The sequence below is a fragment of the Bubalus bubalis genome, chromosome 19 (genome assembly GCF_019923935.1).
Source record: "Bubalus bubalis isolate 160015118507 breed Murrah chromosome 19, NDDB_SH_1, whole genome shotgun sequence".
Classification (NCBI taxonomy): domain Eukaryota; kingdom Metazoa; phylum Chordata; class Mammalia; order Artiodactyla; family Bovidae; genus Bubalus; species Bubalus bubalis.
This window is the reverse complement of record NC_059175.1, coordinates 35,196,040-35,222,045: the sequence shown is the minus strand read 5'-3', so window position 1 is coordinate 35,222,045 and position 26,006 is coordinate 35,196,040. Positions and strand designations below refer to the sequence as shown.

Here is a 26,006-nt window from a genome sequence, read left to right as displayed (position 1 = left end):
TGCTTTCTGAAGTTTTCTATGTGTAAGGGTAAGCAACTATTGACTCTTTTTCATTTTTTCTTTAATAACCTAGCTTAAGATTTTTTAAATACATGTGAAAAAAAAAAACTCTTCCCCTCCATTTATTATTTTTCAAAAATGTTCTCATAGTAGCATCTTAATTATTTCACTTTATGTAGGTATGTGTGCGTTTATATATTTAAAATGTTACTTTCATTTTAAAAATTGCTAAATTTACACATTTTTAATTTGATTACAAATTAATTACAAATTACAATCAATTTGATTACAGTGTATGAGAATTATTTGTTCTTTGAAACAATATTTTAAGACAGAAGTGAATGAGTCTTTTTTGGAGGCAATTAATTCATCAAGTACTTCGATGGTTTGTGATCCATCACGTGTTCTGCTTTGAGTCAACTGGAAATTAAAATCTATTCATTTCAATAAGATTTTGAATTATATAAAAAGTTCATCTCATACTTTTCAAAATTCATATTACATTCTCTTCCTTATCCTATTAACCTTTTCTTTCTCTGACCTTTGCATTTTTCAAACAATCTGTGTATCTAAAACAATAGTGTCTATCATTTTCTTCCTCCAATTAACACAGATTAAATTATCTTGTTCACTAAGACTGAAAATTATTATTGCTTTCCTCTTGCTTATCTTAAAATTGACTTTTTTCCCTCCTTTTCTATTTCTTGGGTTCACTCACTATTTTCATTATGTTTTGCATAATTATAAAAGTATCTTCTAATGAAAAGTTAACTTGAATATATGACTTTCCAGGAATCCCACTTATTGATAGGTAGTCAAATCTTCATGATTTTTAAAAATTTTCTTGATCAAATATCTGACTTTCTCTTTAAACCAACAGGTATTGCGCACAGTACTTTTTAGACTCTCAATTAAAGGCTTGGCTCTTCTGTTCCTTTAAATTTTGTTATTAATTTATTTATTTTATCTAGAGTGAATGTAACCTATACCATTTCAGTGGGGAAAAATATGATCTTATCTTGTCATTTAAAATTATATTTATTTGGTTATAAGGGAGGTTTAACTTTAAACCTTTAAAATACTTTGATTAGCCATGCATTTCTTTGAGAATTACTTATTTTTCCTACTGATCTGTATATAAATAAGTTCTTTACCTATCATATTTGTTATATTTATTTTTTCTTTGTTCTGGCATGGCATGTTTTCTTACCTCCTTATAATAAAATCTACAGCTGATGAAATGTTTGATTTCTTTCGATAATTCAAAACTCCCTTTCCTTACAATCAGAAAAAATTCATCCATTTTTCTCCCCATATTTTTTAACTCTTTAAACCTGTATTTAGAATTCTTTTTTTAATACATTGGGAATTGTTTTTCATTCACATCAAGATACATAGTGTGGTTAACTAATGTCTGAGAATCACACTTTAAGAGATTCTATTCTAATTACTAGAATTTGGACAATTCCTTTACCTTAAATTTCATGATGAGTAAAACTTTTAAAATCTGTAGAATTTAAATGTCTCTTTGAAATAATCTGTTTAAACAGTAAGTCCACTACTTCCCTATCAGGAATGTCCTACTTTTTCATATTCTTATTTTTAACCAACACCTAAAGAATTCACATTAAAAATGTTATATATTCTTTCTAAAATACTGTATTTTTATTACTCAAAGAATAATTCTGACCTAGTTCACAGATAATGGCAATGCATGCTCGAACCATTCTGTCTCTTTCTTGAAGTCCATCATTTCCAACTGCTATTAATGAGTTGGCCACAGAGCTAGGAAACAAGGAAGCATTCACAGTAATCATCTGTAACAGGGAGAAATTAGAAAAAGAAATTATTTCCTAATACATTTTCGAAACCTATCTTGTTCAGACAGAGGTGTTTAAGACCACAGAATATTTTTAAGACCAAGGCATCAATTTTAATCTTCTGCTTCATATGAACATGTCAAAGGGCTAATACAACAGATATTTGATACAATAAATGTTAATCATTACCATGGCAAACAGTGTTGGCTTTTTTCCCGTAATAGTCCAGACTATAAATTAGTTGACTAACAAGATATAATCTTTCAGAGACTCTAAATTCCTCCAGAATAGGAGCTTATTCGAGAGGATAAGAGGAGCTCTTGTTGTTTTTCAGTCGCCAAGTCTTGTCTGACTCTTTGCGACCCTATGAATTGCAACATGCCAGGCTCCCCATGAATAGAATGAAAAGGCAAAAAAAAAAAAAAAAAAAGCTTAATTCTATTTTAAACAACTTTTCAGTAACCCGACAAACTAAACCAGTGGTGACAATAGCTGTCAACATACTTCTATATTATTACATTCCTGACCCTTTCTTCATATATAATCACCACTCTATCCTATCAATTTACCTCATTAACCCAATTCTTTCCACTTTCAAACTCTGATTTGGGCCCGCATTCTTTCTTACTTTGACTGCAGTAAAATGAAACATAATAATCCCCCATCTCTAACTATCATTTGTTGCTATACTGAAAGCCAAAGTTTAATAATCCATAATCTTTTTTTTTTAAGTCCTCACTTTCTTTCGGATTGTTGTGGTGACTGCTCTCAGCTCTTAGAGGCCACCCTTAGATCCCGGTCATGGGGAGCTCACTCATGATTATTTGCTATTTCAGAGTAGGCAGGAATCCCTCCATAATCTATTTCTAATATTTCAAAAACTGTGCTGGAAACATTATACCCCTGGTGATAAAAACTTTTGTTGAATCTCACTTTAAATGAAAAGTTTAATTGGCAATAACATTTGGAATACTGAAAACAGATAACATATATCTTCCATTTGGAAAACAAGGAAAAATTATGTAGCTATTACTGTTTAATAAATAAAAGACTATTTGTTAGATGAAGTATTTCAAAATAACAGGTCCTTAGAATGGGAGTAGATGAAAATGTTTTCTTCAATTTGGGTGGTAATAAATATTGGGGATAATCAACCTTTCCTAGATATAACTATATTCAGAATTCTTCTGAAAAATAAGACTTGTATCATGACACAATTAGAGGATACAATATAAAACTTAATTGATATCCAGTTAGGTCCTTTAGAGATTCAAAGGAAAGATCTATGTTGGGTAGAGTACATGTAAATGTATGACAAGGTTCATATGAAATTACAGAATACTGCTCCATGACATGTAAATGTATGACAAGGTTCATATGAAATTACAGAATACTGCTCCATGACATAAAATATATAAGTCTCCAATAATTTTAAAATCTATAAAATCTTCCACATTTGCTTCTAAACAGTATCCTTCATTAATTAAAAATGGAGAAGAAAGGAGAAGAAAGGAAAAAGGTATAAGAAACTGATCTTTCTGGGTGAGAAAATTCTCATATCCTATGACTATAATTTGTATTTTAATACTTACTGATCTATTATTACACATATAAGGACTGTTAAGATGTATGCAACATATTCTAAAAAGAAGTGGCTAGAAGCCAGGCCAACTGGCTTTCAGGGCCAAATCAAACATTAATAAACTGTTACCTTGGGAAATCAGTCCTCTCGATGTCTTAGTTTTCTCATTTGTAAATGAGGATGCATATGATCTGATGATGTCTAGAATTTCAAGTATTAAATTCTAATCTATTAATCTCAAGTGTAGTGCTATAAAATGGGTATCTGTAATTTAAAAGTTTTTACAGATGAAACCATTCTTATTTTCCAGGAAAAATATGTGCAAAGAAACTCTTAAATTCTGTGTAAATTGGAGGATGGATGTTTTTCTTACAAATCAATGAGCAATCAGTGAGGGAAAAGTCATTCAATTTAATATCTGTTGAAATAAAAGTTTAATCATCTCTTGATAGAACAGATATATATATGTAACAAATATAAGATCATAAGTATGTAATAAATTTGTAGAACTGTTATAAAAGAAATTACAGAAACACTGACTTCTCTAGATAGATAGATAGTGAAGTTGTTCAGTCGTGTCCGACTCTTTGCGACCCCATGGACAATAGCCAACCAGGCTCCTCTGTCCATGGGATTTTCCAGGCAAAAATACTGGAGTGGGTTGCCATTTCCTTCTCCAGGGTATGTTCCCAACCCTGGGATCGAACCCGGGTCTCCCGCATTGCAGGCAGACGCTTTACCGTCTGAGCCACCAGGGAAGTCTACTTTTCTAGGGTAAATATTTAAAATTTCAGCTAAGACTGTAAGATGAATCTAATGTAGAAAGGGGTGGAAATGAAAAGAGTAGGACACAAGCAATGATCATAGCAGTGGTGAAAGGCAGCTTGTCTAAAGCTAATAATGAGATAGGTCATAGTAACTGGTTGGCCAAAAAGTGAGCTCTGAATGTCAAGAAAAGCAGGTTGTGCTTAATACCAAAAGGATTCATGAGCCAGTGCAGGTTTGGAAATTTGGAGAACTGGGTTTTTCACTCTGGTTTAACCAATATCCTGCTGTGTATCAAGGACAAGTGATTCCTTTAACTCAATCCCTTTCAACTATTAAAAAAATGTGAGATATATTAAATTCATGAATGTTGAACATGAAAGTCGCTCAGTCGTGTCCGACTCTTTGCAACCCCATGGACTATACAGTCCATGGAATTCTCCAGGCCAGAAAACTGGAATGGGTAGCCTTTCCCTTCTCTAGGGGATCTTCCCACCCCAGGAATCAAACCCAGGTCTCCTGCATTGCAGGCAGATTCTTTACCAGCTGAGCCACAAGGGAAGCCCAGTAAATTTATACTGCATAAATAAAGAAATGATGTATGAATAATAGCCTAATTAGGCAGCAAGTAAGAGCTTCCCTGGTGGTTCAGTTGGTAAAGATTCCCCCTGCAATGCAGGAGACCTCCATCAATGCAGGAGACCTGGCGTTGACCCTTGGGTCAGGAAGATCCCTAGAGAAGGAAATGGTAACCCACTCCAGTATTCTTGCCTGCTGCTGCTGCTGCTAAGTCGCTTCAGTTGTGTCCGACTCTGTGCAACCCCATAGATGGCAGCCCACCAGGCTCCCCCGTCCCTGGGATTCTCCAAGCAAGAACACTGGAGTGGGTTACCATTTCCTTCTCCAATAGTATTCTTGTCTGGGAAATCCCCATGGACAGAGTCACCTGGCAGAGTACAGTCCATGGATTCACAAGAGTCAGACAGGACTTAGCGACTAACCCACCACCAAGAAGAATTTAAATTGGATAAAGAGTAGCAAGGGCTGCTCAGTGGGAAAATAATAATAGAAAATGAGAGCGGTAAGAATCAGGAAGGATTACCTGGATTAGAGAGAGGGAAAAAAAAATTAAACACATTGAAAAAAAACAAGCAAACAAAAAAATTCCCTAAATGAATGAAACAGGTGAAAAAGAAGAAAAAGTAACATGAGTATTCTGAATTATTCATAAAGCAAGTTATCCAAAAGCAACAGGTGTTTTTGCTTTTCCTTTAAAATATAGAAGATTAATTGTTGGTTAGTCACTAAATCATGTCTGACTCTCTGTGACCCCATGGACTGTAGCCTGACAGGTTCCTCTGTCCATGGGATTTCCCAGGCAAGAATACTGGGGTGGGTTGTCATTTCCTTCTCCAGGGATCTTCCTGACCCGAGGACTGAACGCAAGTCTCTGGCACTGGCAAGCAGATTCTTTACCACTAAGCCACCTGGGAAGCCCTATAAAACATTAATACTTTCATTGAAAATTTAAAAACTGTTCTAAATGCATACAAAAAACCCACAGTTGACCTAGCAATTATATTATTAACATTAATTTCTACTAACTCAGTTGTCAAGATGTTGCTGCAAAAAAGAAATACATGCTTTGATTGTTAAAAGTATTAGTGAAATTATAGTTCCTCTGGCCATTAGAGGCCACTGTTGATTCAGCAAGCATGCTTTCCCTTTTAAACTAACTGCTTTTAGCTAAACCAAGGAACCCTACGACACAACTCTTGCTTTGAGCCTGTTTTTTTTTTTTTTTTTTTTTTAGTTTCAAGTATGCAACATGATTCAATATTTGTATATATTGTGATACGATCACCACAGTAAGTCTAGGTAACATCCATCACCATATGGAGTTACAGTTCTTTTTCTTGTGATCAGGACTTTTAAGATCTGCTCTTTCAGCAGTTTTCAAATATACAATACAGTATTAACCATAGTTATCATGCTGTTCATTACATCTTCATGACTTATTTTTTAACTGGATGTTTGCATCTTTTGACCATCTTCATCTATTTCGTTCATTGCTGTCCTCCACGCCCCACCTCTGCGTGCATGTATGTGCATGCTCAGTCGTGTCTGACTCTGTGACCCTATGGACTATAGCCTTCCAGGCACTCCTGTCCATGGGATTCTCCAGGCAAGAATACTGGAGTGGGTAGCCATTTCCTTCTCCAATTTTCTTGCCCTTGGATCCACAAATGATACCTGCCTCAAATTACTCTGTTCTTTAAAAGATAACAAAATTATATTTTTGTTATGGCATTACTAAATTGCTTCAAGGGTCTGCTTATTTTTATTGAGCTACTTACAGATTAAATGGTAACTTACATAAAACATTGAACAAAACTGAAAGAAAATATTTAGTGAATAATTCAAAGAAGCTGAATTGAATCCATTTGGGTTTGTTTTTCCACCTGAATGCTGTTTCTAAGGCAGCAACTCTCAAATTGTGGTACAGAAAACTGACAGTCCCTAGAATATTTTCAGGGATTCTGCAAAGTCAAAACTATTTTCATAGTAATTCAAAGATATTATTTGTCTTTTTTCTCTCACAAGTACATATGGAATTTTTCCAGAGGCTTCAATGCATGTGAAATCACAAGAGATTGGATATAGAAGCAAATATGACAATCCAGCTATCTTCTATCAGGACAAACACTACAGAAATTTGTATAAATCTAAAATAATGCCACTCTAGTCATTAATTTTCTTTTTGAAAAAGTTATTTTTATAAAAGTGTTATTTTTGTTTACTTATAATGAATTTTTAATATGTTGATATATCTTTAAATTTCTCACTTTAAATTCCTAGTAAGTAAATACTGACATATATATAACTCAAATAACCAAAGAGTTATTTCTAGGTTTTTCAGAAACATATTTTGTTTTTTTATCATGAATTCTCAAAATTACTGCAGTAGGAAAGATTGTATGAGTAAGTAAGGAAACATAAATCTAATTTTTAAATTTAAATATGAAGAGTCAAATCATGATGCCCACATAGCAATTTTTACCCTATAACAAACTTTTTTTTAATCTATCTCCAATATCATTCTTAACTAGAACTAAAAGTTTCTTTGAAGACAATTCATCCATTTGCTTCTTCCTTACTATGCTCACCTGTGGGTACTATTACTAACCATAAGCTGGACAACTGGAAGAAAAAGGAAAGAGGGGGTCAAGTTAATGCACAAACTCAACGTTCTGCAATCATGGAACATGTGCTGAATTCAAAAGTAGGGAAAGAGGAGAAGAGCTAAAAAATGTTAACTGCTAATTTTAGATATTTTTACATTAAAACAAACATATACTGCATGAGTCTTACAAATTTTTAAGATGAAACATGATACTTCAGAATGAAAGATGATAAAATTCTTACATGAGCCATACCCTAACCAAATTAACTCTCAATTCAGTCTATTCCTCTGCCATTAGGGCATCACATTAACAATTTAAAGAAAAACTCTTGGAAAGCCTATCATTAGAAGCATTATGGATTATCTTCAACATCTTCTTTTGCAGAGTTTAGATTTTGACCTTTTATTCTGTACAATGGCCTGAATTGTTTATTGCAACTGTCTACTGATGTACCCAAATTCATCTTCAAAACAACCAGCTGGTGACCTTTGACATTCATTTAAACAGAATTAACTCCAAGTATATAATTAAGACAAAATGGGGGTGCCACACAAGTAATCCTCTTTCTCCAATAACATATCAAAGCAGTAATTTCTTTATATGTCTAATAAAGGAAGAAATATTCTTTACAATGGAGATTTTATTAAAAATACTGTCCCAGCTATACCCAATCACATAGAATAATTACACAAAATATCTATGCTTACCTTGAAGTTTAATGAACCTACTTAATGCCTATCATTTCAACAAAATAAAAATGTTTAATGAGAATTCAGTCTTTAAATTTTAATAGATTTCACAAGACAGTCTAAATCTGAAACTGTAAAATGCATAACATGAAAACCATAAATCTGCTTTTACTCTCAGACATGGAGCTTACCTTTCTGACTAATCGAAGTGCTTGTGTCCTCTCTACCTCGTTGCTCTGCTGTATGTCAATGCACCTAAAGAATATATAAAATATTTAATTATTGATAAAAATCTTATTAAACAAATTTTTGTATAATACCATGATCAGACAGACCGATGTTCATGTCAATACAGTATTTTTAAATGTTAATATATGTAATTTTTCAGTACCAGCAGATATTTAATTTAATATCTCCAGTGATAAATACTTGTTATAAATCAAAACTATTTCATTTAAAACTCCAAGAAAGAATATAGTAAGTAATTTACAGAATTACATACATCTATATGGAAATAATAAACATATTTATAAAGCAAAATATCAGAAATCTACTGAAAAAGATATTCACCTATCTTTGATAAAAGTTCACAGATATTTTTAAAAAATTGTGAAGGAAAAATATTTCAAGCCTAGTTTTAGTTTAATTGTGATTTTAACCACAGCCTAAATTTTGCATGTTATGACTACGTTAAGTCTTACATTAGTCATAATAACTCTATTTTACTAAAATATAATTTGAAATGTGAATGTACTTCAAAAATTAATGCTCAAGTATGACTTAACTGACATTTCTCTGTAAAGTTCATTATTCAATTTCTAAAGAGCTTTGGTTTATGTGGCAGAATAATTCATTCTTACTTATGTTTAGACAGTTCACTATTCTAATCAATATTTTACCTATTGATAAATAGATAACTTGCTATTCAAAAAGCATTTCTGCTATCTGAATATAATTAATCTAAAACAATTTTATCAAAAAGTAAATAGACACAGGATTCTATTTCTGGCCACAAAAGATCTGAACAATCCTCCTGCTAATGATAACTATAAAGGTTAAATATGTTACTTTATAAAGCAACTGTGAAAAGGCAATGGATAATAACCCCTGGAAAAAAGCGCAAGCTCCATATTCACTCGGGTTTTGTATCTGGGGACACTTGTCAATTTCCAGTTTTAAGTGAATAGAGTCCTAAAAAAAAACAAAAATCTTGCTGTACTGTGTAAAGAGACTGAACTGGCACAGCCAAAGTGGCTGAGACTTGAGGGGGAAAAAAATCTCGGAGAAACGAAAGTAGAAGAGTAAGCAAGAATCCGCATGCAATCTTCTTTCCAAGACATTTGCCTATTTCTATGTCGTGCAAATGCAGGGTTAAAGTCCAAAAAACCAAGCAAAAAGCTACAGCTGAGCAGCCAGATAACTGAGTAGAAATTTTAGCAGGTATATAATACTGTAAGAAACATGTTAGGGCTTGAGGCTGATCAAGATGAAGCGGTTCTGCTAAACATTCACATTTTCACTTGAGATTCTCAATAGACACTTCCTAGCCAAGGCAAAGGAAAAAACAAATTTTAACAGAATTAGTGTAATAAATCAACACTCCAGAATAAAGCATAAGTCTACAAATAACATGATCCAAGAACCAAAAATTTTTAATATACAATGTTCACATCCTATCACGTAATATGAAATATGCTTTAAGACGAAAAAAAAAAAAGAGGTCAAGTAGCCAAAATCCAAGAAAATGACAACAGAAACAAAACTCAAGTGATTCACGTATTGGAACTGTTGTAAGAGATCTATAAATAACTATGACTATTATGTCCAAGAAAATAAATAAAGGAGAGATCTAGAATGTTTAAGTAATATATAAATCACAAAAATATAGTAACTGAAATTCAAAATTCAAAAGACTGATTTACTAGCACAATGGAAGAAAAAAAAAAAAAAAACAGATTAGTAGAAAGCACAAAGGTTAACAACACCAAATACGAAAATAATGTTACAGTAAGGGCATCAGAGACATGTGGCACAGTGTAAAGATTCAACACTGTATAGCTGGAGTATCAGGGGATAGGAGAGAAAAATAACAGACAAGTCTTTAAAGTAGCCAAAGGAGAAAAAGACCTTACCACTTACAAGAAGCAACAAGAGAAACTACTTACTTAGAAACAAAATCCAGAACACAGTAACTTAAAGCACTGAAAAATAGTAACTGATCAAAAAAATAGCCTTCAAGTGGGAAGGTAAATAGAGGATTTACAGACAAAATATGAAAGATTTCAACTCCAGTATACCTATACTACAAGAAAACAGTAATGGGAATTCAAGACAGTGACCCAAGATAGAAGTGTAGAAATGCAAGAAGGAAGAATATTGGAATGAGTAAATAACATACGTAAATATCAAGGGTTCCAATTTAAAACAATTAACAGGACTATCCTGTGGGTTTACAAATATATATAGAAATAAAAATGTAACATGACAAAAGACAAGAGGGGAGGTAATATGGTCAAACTGTAAGAGGTTCTGGCTGTAATAAAAGTGGCAAACCTTAATATACCAAGGATAAATGTAATCTCTAGGGTAACTGCTAAAGAAGAAAAGGCTTTAAAGCCAATAATTAATAGACAAGGGAAAAAAAAATCTTGATTTTTTCCCCAAAGAAGCAAAAAGGACAAATGCAAGACCAAAAAATAAATGTGGCAAGCAAAATATGAACAGCAAGATAGCAAAGACAAATATATATGAAAAATAATAGCAAGATGACAAATTCATAAACATATATATATATAATTACATTAGACAAAGCCCATAGATGCTGCATATAAAAACCACTAGACATAGTCTAAATACACCAATCAAAAGACAAAAATGGTCAAACTAGATTTTTAAGAAATATGTATGATGTTAACAGGAGAGAAACTTAAATTTTTAAGAAAAAGAAAAATAAAGTGAAAGGACAAAAAAGGATATATTGTGCAAATCCTAAATAAAAGAAATAGAAAGTTAGTATAGCTATCTTAGTATCAGATAACAAGAACACTCATAAAAGAAGTATTACCAGAAATAGACACATTTTTCTAAGTATAAAACAATTAGCCCAATGAGAAATTCTAAATATGAATGCAATAACAAAGCTTCAAAATATATAAAGAACTGACAGAGGAAGTAGAAAATGTGAATAGTATTATGCCAGTAAACAAACAAACAAAAAAACTGACTTTATAATCTTAAAACTGCCTTAAAAAACAAACCACAGGCCCAGAAAGATCCACTGGTGAATTCTACTGATCATGTATGGTAAAAAACAGTATATTAGACGAGTTTTATAAAAATTCTTCCAGAGAATATAAAGAGAGAAATATTTCAAGTTGTTTTATAAACATACTCTTGATACCAAGATCAAACAAGATCAGAAAAATGGAAAAAATAGGCCAATACCTTTCATAAGCATAATTGCAAACATTTTTCCACAAACTATTAGCAAATCAAATACAATTAAAAATAAAATAAAAAGACATAATGAGCAAATGGTGTTTACCTCAGGAATACAAACAAGAAACATAAAGAAATCCACTAAAAATCTACAAAAAGTATCATAAACAATGGCAAAAGCCAAACAACTTCAACAAGTTCAGGAGCAAAACAGTTATCCAAATACCATTTCTAGTCAGTGCAATATTCTAACCAGAGCAATAAGGAGGAAAATAAAAACATAAGAATTGGAAAGAAAGAAATAAAATGGTCATCAATTGCAACTAATACTAATGTACATAGAAACTCTAATAAAATAACCTTAAAAACAATTAAAATTAAAAAATGAATTTAGCAAGATCACTGAGATAAGAATATACAAAAAGAAAACCCTACAATTATTTTTCTATATGTTAGCAGAGAGAACTATGAAAAAAAAATTTTAATTACATTAACACTATCATGTAATAAATGCCTTGCTGCTGCTACTGCTGCTGCTAAGTCGTTTCAGTCATGTCCGACTCTGTGCGACCCCACAGACGGCAGCCCACCAGGCTCCCCCATCCCTGGGATTCTCCAGGCAAGAATTCTGGAGTGGGTTGCCATTTCGTCCTCCAATGCATGAAAGTGAAAAGTGAAAGTGAAGTCGCTCAGTCATGCCCGACTCTTAGCGACCCCATGGACTGCAGCCCACCAGGCTCCTCCGTCCATGGGATTTTCCAGGCAAGAGTACTGGAGTAGGGTGCCATTGCCTTCTCCGAATAAATGCCTTAGGATAAACCTAACAAATATATGCAAGACCTCTACTAGAAAACTACAAAATGTTGAGAGAATTTAAAGTTCCAAATAAATAAACACTGAGAAGATTTGATATTAAAACGTCAATTCACCCCAAATTAATCCAGAGCTTCAATGCAATTATTATTAATACCTAGGAAAGTCTGATGGAAATGGACAAGTTGATTCTAAAATTCATGTGGAAATACAGAACTCAAAATAACCCAGAAACTTCTTTACTCAAGGAGGACTTACATTAACAGATAACTTACTGTCAAGCTACAGACACTTAAAACTGGGAGAAAACAAAGCTAGAACAGACAAACAGGCCAAATAAAGAATACAGGGAAAGCAAAAATAGATCCATACTTATCAATTACCTGACTTACAACAAAAATGAAACTAATTTAGAACACAAAAGGAAAATCTTTTCACTAAATGCCTCTAATATTTATTGGATATTGATAAAAATGAATCATGACCTGACAATTATTTCGATATATAAGGAATAAACCCTTCAGAAGAGATCAGAGACCTCTCTTCCAAAGACCAAACTCATTAACCATAAAATAAAAGACTGCTATATTGGATTTTATTAAGAAGAGTAAGAAAACAAAGTAAACTGACTAGGAGAGGACATTTTCAATTAGTATACTCGAAAGGAATCATATCCAGAAGACATCAAGAACTCCTACACAAAAAGATAGACAATCCAATTTACAAATAAGCAAAAAACAAACAGGATATACAGTCAACAGGCAAATGAAAGGGAAATGGAAATTAAAAGCACAATGAAACTCACAATGAAAACCATAGCAAAAAAGGTATAATTAGAAACTGAAAATAGTAAATGCTGGTAAGAATATGGAGAGACTGGAACACGCAAGTATTTCTGATAGGAATGGAAATCAGTACAACTACTTTAGAAAACTGCACAGCAGTGAAAGTGAAATTGCTCAGTCATGTCCGACTCTTTGCAACCCCATGGACTGTAGCCTACCAGGCTCCTCCATCCATGGGATTTTCCAGGCAAGAGTACTGGAGTGGGGTGCCACTGCCTTCTCCAGAGGATCTTCCTGACCCAGGGAGCGAACCAGGTTTCCCACTTTGTAGGCAGATGCTTTACTGTCTGAGCTACCACGGAACTTATTACTAAAGTTAAATATACATAAAAACTTATCACCCAGCAATTCCACTCCTACATATGTAACTAAAAGAAATGAGCGCACAACATCCACCAACAACTTGTGCAATAAAGTTCAGGTCAACTTTATTCAAAATAGTCAAACACTGAAAACAACCAAGAAAAAAAAAAAATCAACAGAATCAATTATACTCTATTTATAACATGAAATACTACATGGAATTTTTTTTTAAATCAACGTGGATAAATCTCACAGATAACATTAAGGAAAGAAAAGAGTAACATATACTTCCAATATATGATACTCAAAAATAAGAAAATCTAGTCTAAAATGAGAACAGTCAGAGCCATGTTTACTACTGATTGGGGGACACAAGAGAACTTGATTGGGATACTGAAAATGTTCCATATCTTATTTTGGATAATAGGGTACTTGGTTGTATCTACCTGTAAAAATTACAGGTTTTACACTAAAAATCTCTATACTTTATGATAGGTATGCTAAAACTTAATATATGATTTAAAAAATATATAAAAACAGAGGGCTCTAAGAAAATTACCTAGCTATTAAATAGTCCACTTTCAATTTTAGCACCTTCTGCAGAATACTGGAGTCTTGGATGAGATACCGAAGAGCTCGAAGCCCTGCTGCCCGCACTTCTTTTGCTTCATTCAATAAAGCTAACCGCAAGCTGTATGAAAACAAAAAGTCATGCTACATGAGTTTCAAATACACACAAAATTGTGGTATCAAATACCTCAGCTGAAATAAGCAAAGATACTCATCATTTTAAACATATAAAAATTATTCACTGTAAGCCATGGTACTTCATTAATGTTTTTTAATTTGTGCCTCTTTGGTATATCCCTACCTTCTGTAGTTCATAAAAACAAAGGGAAATTATACATGCCTTTTTAAGGCTGTATCACATATGCCTCTACAATCTATCACTCTCCATTCACCTACCTGTTTCACTTCTTTCAAAGAATCACTGGTTTAAGCCAATAAATAAAAATGCTTTATAATGACATTAGGAAGAGACTATTTATACCAATTTTAATTCCTAAGCATACCAAAAAGATGGCTATGAAACTGTAACACTGCCTTTCTTGGTAGGCTTGAGCAAATCAGGTTTGCCATAAGCACATGTTGTCTTAGGTGAGATGTAGAGATAATTATACAGGTTCTTCTTGCTCTTGGGAATAACATGAGAACTTTTACTGTGTTTAATTTAGAAGTTAAGACTGTAGAAGTCCAGGTACTTTTCAACATTAGTTTTGATTATATGTATTTGAAAATTACAATAGGATTAACAGTTGAAAATGTTAAAAATGTTGGAGATCCTAAATTTTTCTAACAATCACACAACTGTTTATATAAAATCAATACAAGGTGTTACAGTAACCTATTTTTAGTTTAAAATGACTAAAACTGAAATTACTAAAAATTCAGAAGATATGAAGAAGGGAACTGAACTTACCAAATTATGATATCCTCATAGTTAAAACCCAGTTTTTCTTCACTGTGGCCAATATCACAAAGCAGCTGTCAGAAAAACAAAATAAGTATACAAAAATGCATTATGTTTTTGCCTACTTACACACATTACTTTTTCAAAAAGGAAAATTAAGATCTTTGTCTTTAATAAAATTTTGAAAAATATATGATTCGACTTTCAAAGTATGAATATTTATGTCTATCACCTAATTGTTTTTCCAACTTGACAGTTCTACATTTCATGACTTTGTTTGAAAACTAAACAATTATTTTTTATTATTCTTTTCCCCCCTTCATACTTCTACTGCTTTTAAAACTATTCTTTCCTGAGATTACAACATGCAGTTTTTGAAATTACTACAGTCTAACAGAAATTACTAGTTTACCATGTCTCAATAAAAACACTCTTTAAACACTTCATTTCCATTTATTCCTCTCACCTTTCCCTATGTTTTTGCTTTTTCTACCTATCTTTTAAGCCCTATAAAGCTACAATTGTTTTTAGTTAGTTCAATTACCAATTTATATTTACTCTCAAATGCACAATATTTCCATTATTCTTCACTCCAGTGATACCTTTATGGGGTATTCTCTCTTCTCCCTCAGTCATTGTTGTTGATCTGTTTTACTGGTATCTTCATTTGTTTTATAGTCAAGGTTGCTGGTAATGAATTCAAAACAATTCAAAATGGCTTCCACTGTTTGTTGAGAAGTCTGATATCAGTCTTATTATTGGCTCCTAAGAAGGTCATATTCTTTTTTTTCAGACTCCATGCAAGATATTGTTCTCTATCTTTTGATTTTCTCATTCTAACTGTTCAAGTGTGGTTTTATCTGTATCCCTGCTTAGGGAAAACATAAATTTCCGAATCTCTAGGTTGATCAGTTCAGTTCAGTCGCTCAGTTGTGTCCGACTCTTTGCGACCCCATGAATCGCAGCACGCCAGGCCTCCCTGTCCATCACCAACTCCCGGAGTTCACTCAGACTCACGTCCATTGAGTCAGTGATGCCATCCAGCCATCTCATCCTCTGTCGTCCCCTTCTCCTCTTGCCCCCAATCCCTCCCAGCATCAGAGTCTTTTCCAGTGAGTCAACTCTTCGCATGAGGTGGCCAAAGTACTGGAGTTTCAGCTTTAGCATCATTCCTTCCAAAGAAATCCCAGGGCTGATCTCCTTCAGAATGGACTGGTTGGATGTCCTTGCAGTCCAAGGGACTCTCAAGAGTCGTCTCCAACACCACAGTTCAAAAGCATCAATTCTTTGGTGCTCAGCTTTCATCACAGTCCAAATCTCACATCCATACATGACCACAGGAAAAACCACAGCCTTGACTAGAAGGACCTTTGTTGGCAAAGTAATGTCTCTGCTTTTCAATATGCTGTCTAGGTTGGTCATAACTTTCCTTCCAAAGAGTAAGCGTCTTTTAATTTCATGGCTGCAGTCACCATCTGCAGTGATTTTGGAGCCCAAAAAAATGAAGTCTGACACTGTTTCCACTGTTTCCCCATCTATTTCCCATGATGTGATGGGACCAGATGCCATGATCTTCGTTTTCTGAATGTTGAGCTTTAAGCCAACTTTTTCACTCTCCACTTTCACTTTCATCAAGAGGCTTTTGAGTTCCACTTCAGTTTCTGCCATAAGAGTGGTATCATCTGCATATCTGAGGTTATTGATATTTCTCTCAGCAATCTTGATTCCAGCTTGCGCTTCTTCCAGCCCAACGTTTCTCATGATGTACTCTGCAGATAAGTTAAATAAGCAGGGTGACAATATACAGCCTTGACATACTCCTTTTCCTATTTGGAACCAGTCTGTTGTTCCATGTCCAGTTCTAACTGTTGCTTCCTGACCTGCATATAGATTTCTCAAGAGGCAGATCAGGTGGTCTGGTATTCCCATCTCTTTCAGAATTTTCCAGTTTATTGTGATCCACACAAAGGCTTTGGCATAGTCAATAAAGCAGAAATAGATGTTTTTCTGGAACTCTCTTGCTTTTTCCATGATCCAGCAGATGTTGGCAATTTGATCTCTGGTTCCTCTGTCTTTTCTAAAACCAGCTTGAACATCAGGAAGTTCATGGTTCACATATTGCTGAAGCCTGGCTTGAGGAATTTTGAGCATTTCTTTACTAGCGTGTGAGATGAGTGCAGTTGTGCAGTCGTTTGAGCATTCTTTGGCATTGCCTTTCTTTGGGATTGGAATGAAAACTGACCTTTTCCAGTCCTGTGGCCACTGCTGAGTTTTCCAAATTTGCTGGCATATTGAGTGCAGCACTTTCACAGCATCATCTTTCAGGATTTGGAATAGCTCAACTGGAATTCCATCACCTCCACTAGCTTTGTTTGTAGTGATGCTTTCTAAGGCCCACTTGACTTCACATTCCAGGATGTCTGGCTCTAGGTCAGTGAGCACACCATTGTGATTACCTTGGTCGTGCGGATCTTTTTTGTACACTTCTTCCGTGTATTCTTGCCATCTCCTCTTAATATCTTCTGCTTCTGTTAGGTCCATACCATTTCTGTCCTTTATCGAGCCCATCTTTGCATGAAATGTTCCCTTGGTATCTCTAATTTTCCTGAAGAGATTTCTAGTTTTTCCCATTCTGTTGTTTTCCTCTATTTCTTTGCATTGATCGCTGAAGAAGGCTTTCTTATCTCTTCTTGCTATTCTTTGGAACTCTGCATTCAGATGCTTATATCTTTCCTTTTCTCCTTTGCTTTTCACTTCTCTTCTTTTCACAGCTATTTGTAAGACCTCCCCAGTCAGCCATTTTGCTTTTTTTCATTTCTTTTCCATGGGGATGGTCTTGATCCCTGTCTCCAGTACAATGCCAGGAATCTCCGTCCATAGTTCATCAGGCACTCTGTCTATCAGATCTAGTCCCCTACATCTACTTCTTAGGGATTTGATTTAGGTCACACCTGAATGGTCTAGTGGTTTTCCCTATTTTCTTCAATTTAATATGAATTTGGCAATATGGAGTTCATGATCTGAGCCACAGTCAGCTCCCAGTCTTATTTTTGGTGACTGTATAGAGCTTCTCCATCTTTGGCTGCAAAGAATATAATCAATCTGATTTCCGTGTTGACCATCTGGTGATGTCCATGTGTAGAGTCTTTTTGTGTTATTGGAAGAGGGTGTTTGCTATGACCAGTGAGTTCTCTTGGCAAAACTCTATTAGCCTTTGCCCTGCCTCATTCCGTATTCCAAGGCCAAATTTGCCTGTTACTCCAGGTGTTTCTTGACTTCCTACTTTTGCATTCCAGTCCCCTATAATGAAAAGGACATCATTTTTGGGTAGTAGTTCTAAAAGGTCTTGTAGGTCTTCATAGAACTGTTCAACTGCAGCTTCTTCAGCATTACTGGTTGGGGCATAGGCTTGGATTACTATGATACTGAATGGTTTGCCTTGGAAACGAACAGAGATCATTCTGTTGTTTTTGTGATTGCATCCAAGTACTGCATTTCGGACTCTTTTGTTGACCATGAGGCTACTCCATTTCTTCTAAGGGATTCCTGCCCACAGTAGTACATATAATGGTCATCTGAGTTAAATTCACCCATTCCAGTCCATTTTAGTTCACTGTTTCCTACAATGTCAACGTTCACTCTTGCCATTTCCTGTTTGACCACTTCTAATTTGCCTTGATTCATGGACCTAACATTCCAAGTTCCTATGTAATATTGCTCTTTACAACATCAGACCTTGCTTCTATCACCAGTCACATCCACAACTGGGTATTGTTGTTGCTTTGCCTCCATCCCTTCATTTTCGGTGGTGGCTCAGACAGTAAAGCATCTGCCTGCAATGCGGGAGACCCGGGTTCGATTCCTGGGTTGGGAAGATTCCCTGGAGAAGGAAATGGCAATCCACTCCAGCACTCTTGACTGGAAAATCCCATGGATGGAGCATCCTGATAGGTTACAGTCCATGGGGTCGCAAAGAGTTGGACACGACTGAGTGACTTCACTTTCACTTCATTCTTTCTGGAGTTATTTCTCTACTGATCTCCAGTAGCATACTGGGCCCCTACTGACCTGGGGAGTTCCTCTTTCAGTATCCTATCATTTTGCCTTTTCATACTGTTCATGGGGTTCTGTCCTTTAGCTGGGTATTTTCTATTATCTTGTCTTCTGATATGTCTAATCCTCTATTGTACCTATCCAGTGAGTTTTTAACTTGACATAATGTGTTTCCATTTACTTTGTACACATCCAATATCATAATAAAAAATCATTTTTCACCTATTTTCTCCAGTTTACTCTATGTTCTTGATATATTAACTACATTTTAAATATTTAAAGTGTTTATCATCTAAATGGATATGAATGATATAGATAATCTCTGAGTCTGTTTTCATTATTTGTTTTTCCTTTTGTTCTGGTCATGCAGTCCTATCTTGGTGGATTCTATAATCTTTGTACACAAAAACCTGCAGAGATTCCTGATGACATCTTTCTCCACAAGGGGTTCACCCTGCTCTCTCTTTGTGAGGCCAATGCTCTCTCTTTGCGAGTCCTGATTAGGCTGCTGCCCTTGTAAGACTGAGTCAACCTCTGGTTTTTCCTTTTATCCCCTCCTTCCCCCAGGTTTCAACTGAAAGCTTGTTGTTCATGAGACCAATCTCAAGAGAATGACACATCTCATTTTTGCTTTACAAAAACATTAGGAGCTCCACCTTGATTTTCAAAGGTTTTCTACTTATGATTTTAAGTTTCCCATCCCAGGATTCAACATATGTACTGAGGAAAGAATCTCCTTTACTTGATTCCACAGGTCTCCATCAAAAGCTCTGTGCTGTTTTCTCCATCTTTCAGCAATAGTACTCCTGGGACTAGAGTATGAATTTTTACCTTCCCATCCACATTCCACATTAGTCAGTACTTCCCAGGTAAATATTGTTGCAGAAGTTAACTCATTTCCACAAGATTCTTCTCTGAAGTCTTGGTTCCTACACCACTTACAGTCTGAGTAACTGCCTGTTGCCTTCACACAGGCTCTCCTTGTTTTTGACCCAGTCTGTTTTGACAATTTATTTAAAAGCTATATGCATGCATGCTAAGTCACTTCAATCATGTCTGACTCTTTACAACCCTATGGACTGTAGGCTGCCAGGCTCCTCTGTCCATGGGATTCCATTTTCTTCTCCCGGGGATCTTCCCTAGCTGGGGATGGAACCCGTATCTCTTACGTCTCCTGCATTGGCAAGCAGATTCTTTACCATTAGCGCCTCCTACAATTTCTCAGGAGGTGGGTAATACGGTCTGGTATTCCCATCTCTTTCAGAATTTTCCACAGTTTATTGTGATCCACACAGTCAAAGGCTTTGGCATAGTCAATAAAGCAGAAATAGATGTTTTTCTGGAAGTCAATATTACTAGCAAATAATATATTAATCAAAAATATTTATAAAAACATGACAGGCAAAAAGGTCTAGGCCCTATATTAGTTTGCTAGGGCTGCTGTAACAAATAAGCAAATTGGATGGTTTATACAAATAAATTTACTTTCTCATGATTCTGGAGGCTAAAAGTTCAATATCAAAGTGTCCTGACAGAGTTTTTTGTTCTTAGGGCCTCACCCCTTGGCTGGTAGATGGCTATCATCTCTCTGTGTCGGCACATGATCTTTCCTCTACGTATGCTGTGGTCTTTATCTATCCGTTCACCAATCACGCTGGATTAGGGACCACCCACAGGATTTCATTTCATCTTAATTACCTCTTTAATGGGCCAAGCTCCAAATAGAGACACATTCTGAGGTACCAGGAGTTAGAATTTCAACAAACAAATTGGTGGGGGGGTTGGAGGTGGAACATGCAGCACAATTCAGCTCATAACACCCCACCCTCACAGTAAAGTAATACAGGCAGGTGCTTAACATGTGAAAGTCTAAACAAATTGCAAAAAGATTAATAAGAGGCAAAGAAAATGCACAAAACAATTTACTAAAGATAAATAAACATATATCCTATTTCCTAAAATCTGAATCAAATACACCGGAAAATGCTATTTAAACAGAGCTTAACAAACTGGCAAGAAACTGTTTTTCAACATGAATATACTAAATAAAAAAACATACTGCGGATGGAATTATAAACTAAACACATATGGACAACTAAGTTGGAAAAATGCAACAAAATCAGGACTTTCTTTTGATGATTTCTACTAATAAAATAATTTAAAAAGTAAAGTAGGTTCTTCCAGATGTTTAAGCTGGATTTAGAAAAGGCAAAGGAACCAGTGATCAAACTGCCAACATCTGCTGGATCACAGAAAAAGCAACAGAGTTCCAGAAAAACATTTATTTCTGCTTTATTGACAATGCCAAAGCCTTAACTTTCAAACAAACTGTGGAAAACTCTTCAAGAGATGAGAATACCAGACCCCTTACCTGCCTTCTGAGAAATCTGTATGCAGGTCAAGAAGCAACAGTTAGAACTGGACAAGGAACAATGAACTGGTTCCAAATCAGGAAAGGAGTATGTCAAGGCTGTATATTATCACCCTGCTTATTTAACTTATATGCAGAGAACATCATGTGAAATGCCAGGCTGGATGAAGCACAAGCTGGAATCAAGATTGCTGGGAGAAATATCAATAACTTCAGATATGCAGATAATATCCTTATGGCAGAAAGCAAAGAGGAACTAAAGAGCCTCTTGATGAAAGTGAAAGAGCAGAGGGAAAGAGCTGGCTTAAAACTCAACGTTCAAAAAACAAAGATCATGGCATCCGGTCCCATCACTTCATGGCAAACAGACACAGAAACAATGGAAACAGTGACAGACTTTATTTTCTTGGGCTCCAAAATCACTGCAGATGGTGACTAACACCATGAAATTAAAAGACGCTTGCTCCTGGGAAGAAAAGCTATGACAAATCTTGACAGCATATTAAAAAGCAGAGACATCATTTTGCCAACAAAGGTTGGTCTCATCAAAGCTATGGTTTTTCCAGTAGTCATGTATGGATGTTAGAGTTGGACCATAAAGAAAGCTGAGCACCAAAGAATTGATGCTTTTGAACTGTGGTGTTGAAGAAGACTCTTGAGAGTCCCCTGGACTGCAAGGAGATAAACCAGTCAATCCTAAAGGAAATCAGTCCTAAATATTCCTTGGAAGGACTGATGCTGAAGCTGAAACTCCAATACTTTGGCCAACTGATGCAAAGAACTGAGTCATTGGAAAAGACCATGACGCTAGGAAAGACTGAAGGCAGGAGGAGAAGGGGATGATAGAGGATGAGAATGTTGGATGGCATCACCAACTCGATGACATGCATTTGAGCAAAGTCCAGGAGTTGGTGATGGACAGGGATGCTTGGTGTGCTGCAGTCCCTGGGGTCAAGAGTCAGATGCGATTGAACTGACTGAACTGAAAGTAGGTTCAAGCACAAGATCCTCATGACGTGATTTACAACAATAAGGAACTAGAAACAAATGTTTATAAAGGAGAAACCTATGTAGCAGTATTAGTATTACATAATACTGAAACACAAAACACGCTGGGTCGCTTCAGTCATGTCCAACTCTTTGCGACCCCGTGGACTGCATCCCACCAGGCTCCTCTGTCCGTGGGATTTTCCAAGCAAGAATACTGGAGGGGGCTGCCATGCCCTCCTCCAGGGGATCTTCCCAACCCAGGGATCTAACCCACATCTCTTGCATCTCCTGCATTAACAGGTGCTTTCTTTACCACTAGGGCCCATCTGGGAAGACTGGAAACACAAAGAACAACTGCATAATGTATCAATGAGTTAGGGAAAATATTCTTTAAAATATACATTTCTTTAAAAAAAGGTATATACATTTTTTTAAGATGTCCACACATCACCATTTTATCACCAAAAAACAAAGTACAATCATAGGTGGTTTATTTTTCTTTCTGTGCTTTTCTGTATTTTATAAATATTTACAATGATTATCTATTACTTAGATAATCTAAGAAGAATTATATATACAGTATACTATTCATAAATAGTAACAGAAGTAGCATTTATTGACTATTAATCATGTCAATCCTAGTAAAGAAGTAATATTTTGGTAATAAAGACAACTGAGACTAGAGATGGTAATAAGACCTCCAAACATCACAAAGCTATTATTAAATGGTAAAGCCAGAAATGAAACCAAACCAGTCTAAGTCCAGAGCCCATTGAAATATGAGTCTACTTTTGTATTAAAATTATTTACATATGCAATGCAAAAACAAACACACACACACACACACACACAAATTTACATGGGGGAGGTGGTGGATTTAAAAACAGAATAACTGAACATTATCATTTCCCCAGCTGCAAAAATGGTATCAATCAAGAATCTGGAGAACCATACTCTTGGCTATTAACACATAAAATGAATAAGTGAATTTATTATATTTTTCTAGAACAGCTAGCAAAAAAATACACAAATTACTGCCCATTTCAAAGGATTAACAAACACACAAAAAGACTGCATTACTTAAAGACCTAAAGACAAAAAGACTTAAAACTGCATTACTAGAAATATGGAGTATTTGAGATTTCACAAATATTTTAGATTACTATCATTGTCACTGTATGGCACCATATATTAATAAAAAAGAAAATTAAAAGGACATCTTATCATGGTGTTATCACTTAGATTTTGGATATGTTCTAATTTATAAACTTAATAGAAAAATTAAACTCAGAATCTGTTATTAAAACATAAAATATTGTGCTTCTAAAATGGGGAAAATGTTAGTTTCTTAAACTAACTCCATTTCTAAAAAGGCAGTGTTTCCATTCTTCTGCTACATCATGTTAATAAAATGAAATGCGCTGAAACTTAAAAATAAAGTATAAAAAATCTTATCTGGTCAAGACTTAGTTTCTCACCTAAGTATGTACTTGGTTCTCCTTCCCTGCATTTTCTTTTTCACACTTACTAGATATCCTTGCAGAAAACTATAGACTCAGTGAAACGTAATTTCAAAATTATCCCCCTTCTCAAACCACAAAATATATGACTGTTCACCATTTAACATTTGCTAGAATTAGCAGTTTTGAAAGGTGAAAAAAAATTTTTTGTCTAAGTTATTATTATGATTTCCTAAAAGCACACAGAATTTGGAAATTATTTAGAAAGGAGTTTCATTTTCTGCTACCTAATATAAAGGTATTTATACTGAAAGAAATGTTTCTGAGAAAAATGTCCACTCAGCTGGAAAATGGAAAATCACAAGTAACTAAAAACAGTTTACAGTGAAACATATTTGTCATAATTATCTGCCTATTCTCCAGGGATAGTAACAGATATTAAGGCTATCCTTTCAAAGGTGGCTAAATTGTGCTTTCATATTGTCTGAAGAGGAACTAAAGAGACTCTTGATGAGGGTAAGAGAGGAGAATGGAAAAGCTGGCTTGAAACTCAACGTTAAAAAAAATAGTATCATGGTATCCAGTCCCATCACTTCATAGCAAACAGAAGGGGAAAACGTGGAAACAGTGACAGATTTTATTTTCCTGGGCTCCAAAACCACCGTGGAAGGTGACTGCAGCCATGAAATTAAAAGACACTTGCTCCTTGGAAGGAAAGCTATGACAAACCTAAACAGCACATTAAAAAGTACAGATATCACTTGGCTGCTAAAGGTCCCTATAGTCAAAATTATGGTTTTTCCAGTAGTCATGTACACAGACATGAGAGCTGGACCATAAAGAAGCTTAAGCATCGAAGAATTGATGCTTTGGAATTGTGGTACTGGAGAAGACTCCAGAGTCCCCTGGACAGCAAGGAGATCAAACCAGTCAACCCTAAAGGAAATCAACCCTGAATATTCATTGGAAGGACTGACGCTAAAGCTGAAGCTCCAATACTTTGGCCACCTGATGTGAAGAGCTGACTCAACAGAAAAGACCCTGAGGCTTGAAAAGACTGCAAAAGGAAAAGGGGGAAGATGATGATGAGATGGTTAGACATCATCAACCACTCAATGGTCATGAATTTGAGCAAACTTCAGGAGACAGTGGAGGACAGAAGAGCCTGGGCTACACTGTCCAAGGGGTCACAGAGAGTTTGACACAACTTAGCAACTGAACAATTGTTTCCAGATATATAGAAGAGGTCTTAGTAATCAGTGTTAATGAAAATATCCCTTTTGAATTAGAATTATCCCAAGTAGAGACTAAATTTTCTATATGTAAATAATGCACATATATCAGGAAATATATCTAAGAAATATCTAAGAAATTAGAGAAGACACTGTTAAGATTCTAAATTTTCCACTATTAAAGAAACATTACACTTTTAATCACCAGGCGAGTTCATCTATTGTTAAGTTTCAAAATATTAGGAATAACTTATTTTAATAAAAAAATTTTATGGTGATTTACTCTCTTACCAATCACCTCCCAATTTAAATAAACAAATCTTACAAATCAAACCCTTTTACTTTTAACTCTAGCAAAGAGGTGGGCAGAAATAGCAAGAACACTGAATTGGTAAATTTAAATAACAGGAATCTCATCCTGCCTCAACTACTGACTGAATTACTAATTAACCTTCAATCATTAAGTAACAAATTTTTAAAATTCTGTCTTAGCTATTATTGGTAACTTTCCTTCTCCTGTGTAAAATATTAAAATGTAACAATGCCTGCCCTATTACATAGGTTTGTTAATAGTAAGAATAAATTACTGTTAGAAATCATTGAAAAATCTTTCAAAGTGTAAGAATTAGGAACTTAATAGTCACTTAAAATGCTAAATTATTAGACATCACACATTTCATTGGCGTTCTGTTGCTTCCCACCTCATTGTTTTTATGACTATCAGTCACAAAATACCTAGTTTAATATCACTAAATAGGATCAGAGTTAAGGCAGAAGTTGTAAGAGAAGGCTAAGCTCTTATTATCGAAAGATGTAAAGATGATTATCTTAGTCCTATGGAAAGTGTTTGAGAATGAAACTAACCTAAAAGAAAAGAGCTGAGAAATGGAGAGAGAGAATACAATTAACATTTTTTCAACCCCTAAGTCATTCCACCTGAAATTAAGATTTTACTTTTGGTCTTGCTCATCATGAAAGCAAATAATCAG

At 34.9% G+C, this 26,006-nt stretch overlaps 1 protein-coding gene across 2 annotated transcripts in view; it reads right to left on the bottom strand.

Annotated features, from left to right (window-relative positions):
• Positions 1-26,006, bottom strand: part of RICTOR (RPTOR independent companion of MTOR complex 2) — a 137,472-nt gene that overhangs the window by 61,236 nt on the left and 50,230 nt on the right. For both annotated transcript variants that reach the window (XM_006063515.4, XM_025270572.3), the window contains exons 5-8: positions 14,921-14,985; positions 14,000-14,131; positions 8,233-8,296; positions 1,691-1,817 (exon numbers count right to left, since the gene is read on the bottom strand). In XM_006063515.4, the coding sequence (XP_006063577.2) occupies positions 1,691-1,817; positions 8,233-8,296; positions 14,000-14,131; positions 14,921-14,985 (388 nt within the window). The remainder of the gene's footprint in view (positions 1-1,690; positions 1,818-8,232; positions 8,297-13,999; positions 14,132-14,920; positions 14,986-26,006) is intronic.